Source organism: Sprattus sprattus (genome assembly GCF_963457725.1).
Source record: "Sprattus sprattus genome assembly, chromosome: 2".
Classification (NCBI taxonomy): Eukaryota; Metazoa; Chordata; class Actinopteri; order Clupeiformes; family Clupeidae; genus Sprattus; species Sprattus sprattus.
The window spans coordinates 24,305,248-24,314,590 of NC_137921.1; the positions used below are offsets into that span (position 1 = coordinate 24,305,248).

A 9,343-nucleotide genomic window follows, 5' to 3' on the forward strand; every position below is an offset into this window, starting at 1 on the left:
TGGAATCCCAAATAAGCTACTCCACCGGCTCCAACTCATCCAGAATTCTGCAGCAAGGATTGTAACACGCTCCAAATCCATCAGCCATGTAACACCATTGCTTATGCAACTGCACTGGCTTCCATTATCCTACCGAATTGACTTTAAAGTCCTGCTCCTGGCCTACAAGTCCCTACACAACAGTACCCCCACCTACCTCTCTGACCTCCTGGAAGCTTACAATCCTGCCCGCTCACTGAGATCCTCCTCAGCAGGCCTACTGCATGTTCCTAAGGCGAACCTCAGCACCCTGGGAGAGAGGGCTTTCAGCTACATCTCCCCCAAGTTGAGGAATTCACTGCCAGACTACATCAGACACTGTGACTCAATTACTGACTTTAAAAGCAGACTTAAAACTCATTTCTTCAAGATAGCTTATGGACTGACTGACTGACTTTTATTTTTCTTATTTTTATTTATTTCTATGAGATGTTTTGTAATTCTCACAACCTGTTTGTGCAGTGGGTGTCATGAAAGGCGCTTTAAATAAAATGTATTATTATTATTATTATTTAGTCATTTATCCCACAATAAGCTTTACGTATCGAATCATATCTCAAATTTCTATTGATATATGTGACTATTTGTTCTACTGAGAATGATTATTTTAGACAGTTCAAGTAAACTACGCACGCTACCTGCTGAGTCTCACGGGAGTCTCATTTGGACAGTCGAGAACGCCTTGTCATTGGATAGAGAGGATCCACCGTCAGCTGACTACTAAGTCATGTGATTTCATCAGGAAGAACGGTTGTCCCCTTTCAAAACATTAGAGTGGTGAACTTAGGTCTTTGTTTTCTAACACATTGGGGGGTGTGCTTGTCGATTGAACTACCACGGCTTTGCAGTAACTGACCTCCAGTCTGCCAGCGTACCCGTACACCAGAGACACCATGGCTTGGACAAAATATCAGCTGTTTCTCGCAGCGTTGATGCTCACAACTGGATCTCTCAACACATTATCCGCAAAGTAAGTGTTATGGCTAGCCTTTGGAATTCCATTGCCTATAGTAACTAGTTTTCCATGTTGTCTAGTGTTCAAAATCTGTTGTAACAACTGTGTTTGTTTGTTGGAAATCATGGCAATGCCATGACTGGTAATGAAACTGGACAATGGGTCATTCCATAGTTATCTATGTGTCATATTGGTATTGTTAAACATTATCCGAAACAACGCAAACTACGTTAATAGTAGCATAATTTGCAGTGTATCGTATAAACTTGCACAAAACCACTGGGATGATATGAGACGTAGCCTACACTCAAGCGGTGTTCGTGCTTCATCATGAAATCCCGGTATATTTAGCATGTTCAGCAATGTGTCATGATCTCACGCGACACTTCGTTTATCACGCAAACTGTTTCAAGACGTTGTCGTCAAAACTCTGACCACAAAAACCACTGTTATCGTCTCCAAAGTGGCACATGACTTATGTAGTTGTCTATGCCGGACGCCTTTGCCAGTCTACTATCTGCCAAAGCTTCACCTTTAATTTCCCCACGTTCTGGAGCTGATGTGTGGCAGAAACTTAGTAGCCTACCCTTTGCGCTAAAACGTTTTTTTTTTTGTACTTGTATGGACCAATTAAAATATCAGTTAAGATAAAATGCTTCAACCATAGTTGTTTTAATGACTACGTTTAATATTTTGTGATTTAAAAAAACTTTTCTTTTGAACCTGTGATTCAGTTATGCGCTGTCAGAAATCAGAATAGATGTCATGGAGCTGCTTGTAGGAAATGTGACACCAGATTTACTTCTGCAGTCATCATACACCCACTATCAGTTACATATCAGAGCTATCTATCTCTCCCACCCTCTCTCTCTCGCTCTCTCGTGCGCTCTCTCTCTCTGCTAAAAAGCTAAAGTGAGTAGTTGAATACTATACTGAGAATGTAATTGTTGTTACTGTAAAGTACACTCATATTAGGCACAAAAAGTCTGGCACTTGAATATTCTGTCCTGGTCTGTGGCACTGTATGTTTAATCATTAACATGACAATCATACTCTTTGGGATAACTTAACTGTAAAAGTCAGCTGATGGTAGATGCCCTAAACAGTCCCTCAGCAGCCCAGAGCAGTATGGCTTATGGCATAAACTTATGGCATGACTAAACTTAACGGATGTCATCAACCCAAAGGATAATCAGCAATTCCTGAGGTTGCAGTGTTCCTGTTCTGTGATTGAGTATATGAATCTCACTTCATCAGCTGACATGTGTCTACAAACACTCAGCAACTTAAGCTTCCTCTATCTCAGACGAGTTCCTTATAGTCCAGAGTTCGTGACAAACGACTGTTTAGGTCCAGGGGATGTGAAACTACCACCCACTGGAAGTGTCTTGAAACCTGTGGTGTTGAACATAGACCAAGAGAGAGAGGGGACTTTACCCTCACTTTACCTGTGTCATTTATGCCAACTGTGCTTTACTTACTTCCACATTTGTAATGGATGCTAGGATTGTGTATATTGTATGCCATGGTTTGGCTTTTTAATATAACTTCTGGGTTTGATTCTCTACTTTCTGCTGTAGGCTAATGTGAGATTTGTGCAATGGGTGTGCACTTTTGGCATGCTAGCATTAATATAATCTTATACAAATATTATGAACTCATCATTCCTTGAGGCTCAGCTAGTGTAGTGTGGTTGCAACTTGTGCTGGGACCGTGGGTTTAGCCACTGGGAGTAGAAGGTCAGAACAGGAGGCCTGTGCACCACAACAGCTATAGCCTACATGATATCAGTGTTTCTCAATCCTTTGTGCTACACACACACACACCATCATTTCTCTTTTGTCCCTAATGTAGCCCAGCCGATTGTTCTCATATGCTCTTTTAATGGAATGCTTGATTAACTGCACATCGCATGTCACATGTTGGGCTAAATTGGGGTTGTCTGTGCTTTGGGTCTAAACAAGCAGAATTGAATAGATTAGAACTGAGTGGATTATGGAGGCACTCCATTATCAAATGGATGAAATATGCACCATCACTCACTGCTGTTTCTTCCTGTTTGTAGATGGGCAGATATGTTCTCCGCTCCAGGATGTCACGATGTTCCAAACCATGCCTTCGTTCATCCATTTCTGCAGGTAAGTCATTTTACCAGATAATACAGCTACATTCTTTTCCATACAAATCTAACCAAACCATTTTCACACCATTAAATAACATCTTATCTGCTGTCCAATTTAGGATGGACATCTTGCTAGTGAATTAATCCTGAGTTATAAATAGCTGTTAGCTGTGGTAACCAATAGATGTGATAGTTATTTAGGGAAGTAAATTATCCTTTTGTTTTAGTTTAGAGTTATGTGTAGAGAGAACAGTGAATTCTCAGAAACCAACAAAATGTTGAACTAGGTGTGTTATATCCTGACATTTTGACATATACAGTACACACACACACACACACTCACCATGTTATCTCTTTTTTCACTCTTAAACTATTTTTTTCAGTCTTTCTTTTTCTTATCAAATAAACATAATATCTCTTGTCCCTCTTTCTTATTGGTTGTACTGAATACCTCCACACAAAGTCATTCACTCATACAGTGCTGTAGTCTAGTTTTCTGTGGTGGGTATACTGTCTGTGATGGGTCGGTGCCACAGCTCCCCCCTGGCCTAGGTTTTAGTGGAGACATAGGTTTTAGTGGACATACGCAAACCCACAAACATTTTAGGTGGTAATACGGCGTATACCTGCGTATCACGTAGACTACAGCCCTGCACTCATACCCTTTCTATGATCCCCTTCCTCCTATGTCTCTGTTTGAAGGCGGTGTGTATGTTCCTGGGAGAGTTTGCCTGTCTGTTAGTGTTTCACCTGCTGCTGTGTCATGACCGGAGGCGTCCTGAGCCCACCATGGACCCGGGCCAGAGCTTCAACCCTGTGCTCTTCCTTGCCCCGGCCCTCTGTGACATGACGGGCACCTCCATCATGTATGTGGGTAAGTAAGGAAGTTAGGGTAAGCCTGCTTTAACAAGGCACACACAGATATACACACACAAACACTGTAAGAAAAGTCATATGCAAATGAAATGTGATAATGTCCTCGTCATACATTATCAGCACAATACAGATTTTGCATTCACACAGAAATGTAACTGTACTGTTACTGAAATTGTTACACCAAAAAGTACACACGCACACACAGACACGCACACACACGCACACACACGCACACAGACGCACACAGACGCACACAGACGTGCACAGCTTCAGTTTTACCTTACGTCTGTCAGGACACACAGCCCAAAGGTGCTCTAGGTATTTCTGTAGAGCTGTAGTGAGAACACTTCCACAGGTTAAGAATATAAAAGTGCTTTCCATGTCACTGAGGCAAACATTTACATTTTCAGATTGGCTCAAGCAGAAGGTAGAATACAAATAAGCGCACACCTTCACACACACACATACACACACACACACACACACACACACACACCCACACACACAGTTTCCAGTCAGACCACTTTCAAGGTCAGACATGCATGCCAGTGTTTGTTAGTCGCTTCTTTGTTCCGAGAATGCCTGAATAGGTCCACAAGGGTGTGTGCATGCTCAGCAAAGTCTCCCTTTGAAGTGGTTATTTTTCACGAGGCATGCAGTCACACTGGAGATGGAATGGCACTGTGCAATAAAGTGTTTTCTTCTCCAGCAAACATTTACGTTTAAATAGTTTTTGGTTGCACTGCAACTTCAAATGTTTGCAACCAGAGATATCTCCAAAAGACCAAATGGTGACTGAAAAATATTTGACACTAGCCCTTCTCCTCTCCTCCCTTCTCGCCATTTTCGATTTCTTGTCTGTTCCTATCTCATGTGTTTCTGTACTAATTTCCCCCTCCATCTGTTTTTCTCTCTCTCTCTATCTTCCTCCCCCAGCTCTGAACATGACGAGTGCGAGCAGCTTCCAGATGTTGCGTGGTGCTGTGATCATCTTCACAGGGCTTCTCTCAGTGGCATTCCTGGGCCGTAAACTGCAGCCGAGCCAGTGGGTCGGAATCTTCGTCACCATCCTGGGCCTCGTCGTTGTCGGCCTGGCCGACTTCATCACCGGTAACCGTGACGAGTCGCACAAGCTCAGTGAGGTCATCACAGGTGAGTGTGGATAAATGGGTTTTGCCCTCAACGTCCTATTCACTAGTATAATGATAAGGAGAAAAAAGGACCCAGTCTAAGAAGGTCTGAACCTAACTTGGCACTTGGTCGGGTTTTTGTTACCAGGGAAGAGTGAGATTGTATGATTAATGTTGTGGTAAATTCACTTCTGCAGGGTTGGGCAGTGCTATCTGCTGGAGTCAGGTGTGTGTGTGTGTGTTACCTGTTAAGAGTAAACTGCCACCCCACCATTAGAGACAGTTACTCACCTCTTTTTCACTGTTTCTACGTCCTCAAAATTACAAACAAATAGACCCGCAAAAATGCTGTAAATATGTGAATGCTTTTAACTTAAGTTGCTTTACCATGTGTTCTGAATACATGCCTAAATAAACTCCTTAGTCTCAGTTGGCATGTATGGATAAGGTGTCAGTGTGTTAAAGGTCGGGATAGCCTTCGCGCTTAGAGCCATGCTGTTGAACTCAAGGAGGTCTCAGGAGGAAGATGTTCAAAAGATGGGTTTTTATTTTACCCAAATAAGGCATAAAGCAGTTAAAACAATGACAATACTAAATTAATATAAAGAATACGGTTTTCAATAAGGATAAATGCATAAGCATCAAAGGTACACACACATAAGCAATTCACAGTCGACTATGCATAAAAGACCATATTAAACGGACAATGAGAGTTCGTAAGGCTTGCACCTTATTAAACACGAGCACTCTCGAGCAAAAGAACAACAAACACAAGTAAAAGGACCATGGATCAAGTCCAGTGAGAGCACCTAAGACTTACGTCTTATTAAACAGGCCACTCTCTCGAACAAAAGCAAAAGGCGAGTTTAAGTAGCCTAGACACCACCTCCAATTGGCTCATGCCAATTAATGAACGGCAGGTGTGTCATCGGCCCAGGCACCAACACCTGTGGCTCATAGCAGCCATACTTAAATAAATATGGTCCCAAACAGCTGGGAAAAGAGACTACACTAACGTAGTATACAGGCTCGGTGACGACATAGCCACACATGATAAAGCAGCCACTAGAAACAAACGATTACGGATTTAAAACTCTCGCGCTTAACTGCGCCATATTCACATACCAACAGTCGCACGCAAGACAAGACTCAAACAACAGTAAGACAGACGTTATGCAATGTGAGAATATGAGTTATGATTTTAAACTAAATAAACGGAACATATTGACAAGACATTGAAATTGTGTGGTTATTTAAACAGAAAGACGTTGTTAACGGAACATGTAACTGTATACGAACATAGAATACATGTACATGTAACTGTATAGGAACATAGAATACATGTACATGTATACGAACATAGAACACGCAACACACACACGCCAAAACAACTACACCAGTCCAGTAAGGCAGCAGCCTACAGGCTGCAGTGGCGGGTCACTCACGTGCCCCGTCACACAGTGTCAGGAGGTTGAACTGTGGCTTAGTGATTGAGTGGTTTCTGGTTGCTTTCTTCTGCTCAATATCCCTTTTTTAATGTCCATGTCTGTTTGGATGCAGCTGCTGTTCATATGGAGGATATATGGTTCATGCTTCCCCATGTAGAGTAGTGGGAGCCCTTTTACAGTTCCTACCCTGACTTTATTTTTGACTTCAATCACAGTGGTCATGTCTGATGAATGAAACATCTTCTGTTGAGGGGTGTAATATGTGATCTTTGCCCCCTGACCTCTTTAGGTGACCTGTTGATCATCATGGCTCAGATCATCGTGGCTGTGCAGATGGTGCTGGAGGAGAAGTTTGTCTACAAGCACAATGTGCACCCCCTTAAAGCTGTCGGCACAGAAGGTATGCATCAACAGGGATGAATGTACACTTTACACAGGGTACCCACGGTCATGGAAATCCTTAAAAAGTCATAGAATTTTACGGTCTCATTTTCCAGACCAGGAAGTCATGACATTTGATTATGTTGTATGTAATTGAATAATTAAATTCAATGTCGATTTAAATTAATTTTGTTATTGTACTACCATGGATAATGTTTTGTCCTCCAGAATTCTGCAGTGCGGTTGTGGTTGTTGTGTAAATTCCATTCAATAATTAGGCCCAACCTGTTGAGTAAAGTACTCGTGTAGGCTGTGAAAGGTCGAACATTTCATGAATGTTCTTTAAAGGTCAGGGACAAGTTTTGAAATGATTACAATGAAAACGAAAATACACAAGTATTTTTAATATTTCATAAAGGATACATTATTTTTTGCACTGTATGCTACTTCGATTTACATTCCAATGGTAGAGATATTTCAAGTCTTGTCATATGGAGCTATGTATAAAGATGATTTGATGGAGAGTTCAAATCCTAATTGTCTCCCTCTTCCTTTCTCTGACAGGCTTGTTTGGCTTCTTCATCCTTTCCTTCCTGCTCATCCCCATGTACTTCATCCCCGCGGGCAGCTTTGGGTCGAACCCCCGTCACGTGCTGGAGGACGCGCTGGACGCCTTCTGCCAGATCGGCCGGCAGCCTCTCATCTTGGTGGCGCTCTTTGGCAACACGTTCAGCATTGCCTTTTTCAACTTCGCTGGCATGAGCGTCACCAAGGAGATCAGCGCCACCACACGCATGGTGCTGGACAGCCTGCGGACAGTGGTGATCTGGGTGGTGAGCCTGGCGTTGGGCTGGGAGTCGTTCCACGCCCTGCAGATCCTGGGCTTTCTGGTGCTGCTGCTGGGGACCTCACTCTACAACGGCCTCCATCGCCCCCTGCTGGCACGGATGCCGTGTTGCGCGCACCTGGCCGTAGGCGAAGAGGAGGGAAGCAATAGGGAGAGGGAGCCACTGGTGGCAGAGAACTAACTGCTAACGGTTTATCACTAACAGGGGAATAAAGGGAAGTAAAACGGGAGCTGGTGGCTTTGCAAGTTCAGTGGAGCGCTAAACTGCACTAAACACACACACATAAAAACACACACACATTCACCAGGATGTGTCAGAAGGTGATTTTGTACAGGGCATGGGTGTACAGCACGCAGATGATGCACAAACACACATTGTTTTTTTTTTTTGTTTAAAAATGATGTCTGCCACTGCCTGTACAGCTTTAAAGGAGAAGGAATGTACTACTTGCCTCCTTGTGAGACATGATGTAACACATAAAAGGATGACCATACTTGGGAATAACTCATGTGATTTAAGCTGACGATAGTTTTGAAAATATATTTTTTTTAAATGTCACTGGAACTGTTAAATAACAAAAGAAAAAAAATGCCACAATTTGTTTAATTTCAGTTAACAGGGAATATGACCTTTTTGTTTGTTTGTCGGTACGTTTTATCAATGCTGGAGTTTATACCATGTGTTCATACCAAGTCTTTGTGCCAGTAAGTGATGAGAGGTTCTTTTTTTTAAGTGATTTATATCAGATCATGATTTTCAGATGTTCAGAAACACAACCTTCACTTGTGCATAAGGTATTTTATACTTAAACATGAACTCAGTACCATGATATCAAGGCCTTAGAAAGGCATTGCTGTTGACCTTTCTTTAAGTGTTTGTTGGGAGCTGCGGATTTCTTGTTTTTGCCAAACTCAAAGGTTTATAGGCCAATGGCACAGTTTATAGGAGATAATGAATTATCTATTTTGATGGTGAACAGTGGCTTGATTTCTCTGTACCTCTTTGTGACTGTTCCAGCACCCATTATCTAGAGTGAATGAGGGCTAGAACAATCAGAGCACTCAGTTTGGCATGCATGCTTGCGTGCTTTTTATCATCGCCCTCTGGTTTCAGGTGAATTTAGCCCATTAAATGTTGTTGCAAAACCAGTTGTTATTTAATTTCGGCTTCAGGCAGTCAAAACACTAAACTTTTGGTGTGCGTCCTTGAGTTTTTTTTTATTTCTGCGTGTATGTGCTCGCTCGTGTGTGTGTGTGTGTGTGTGTGCCTGAGTGTGTGCCTGAGTGTGTGTGTGTGCACCTGAATGTGCGAGGGACAGTGAAAAGACAAGTGCCTCAAATGACTCCTCTGTTCCAAAGGTAGGTAAATAAGCTTCCAATAAGTCAAACTCTTTTAACGGCTTCACAATGTCCAAACTATTCTAGTGTCGCCCCTCATTCACGAGGTCTATAAGTCTGTGAGTAAAGAAAGTAATGGGTGCATAGTCAGTATGCTCGCTCACCAGTTTTGACTCCAATATTGTAGCGTGAAAGCCACGTTTAAAT

At 42.4% G+C, this 9,343-nt stretch overlaps 1 protein-coding gene across 1 annotated transcript; it reads left to right on the forward strand.

The window, feature by feature from the left end:
• The first annotated feature begins 822 nt into the window (after window positions 1–822).
• slc35f6 (solute carrier family 35 member F6) lies at window positions 823–8,810 on the forward strand. The gene is made up of 6 exons (XM_080832320.1): window positions 823–1,009; window positions 3,060–3,132; window positions 3,819–3,990; window positions 4,929–5,144; window positions 6,860–6,970; window positions 7,516–8,810. Exons 1-6 carry the CDS (start codon window positions 933–935, stop codon window positions 7,977–7,979), a joined length of 1,113 nt encoding a protein of 370 aa, XP_080688446.1. The 5' UTR covers window positions 823–932; the 3' UTR covers window positions 7,980–8,810.
• The last annotated feature ends 533 nt before the right edge of the window (window positions 8,811–9,343 follow it).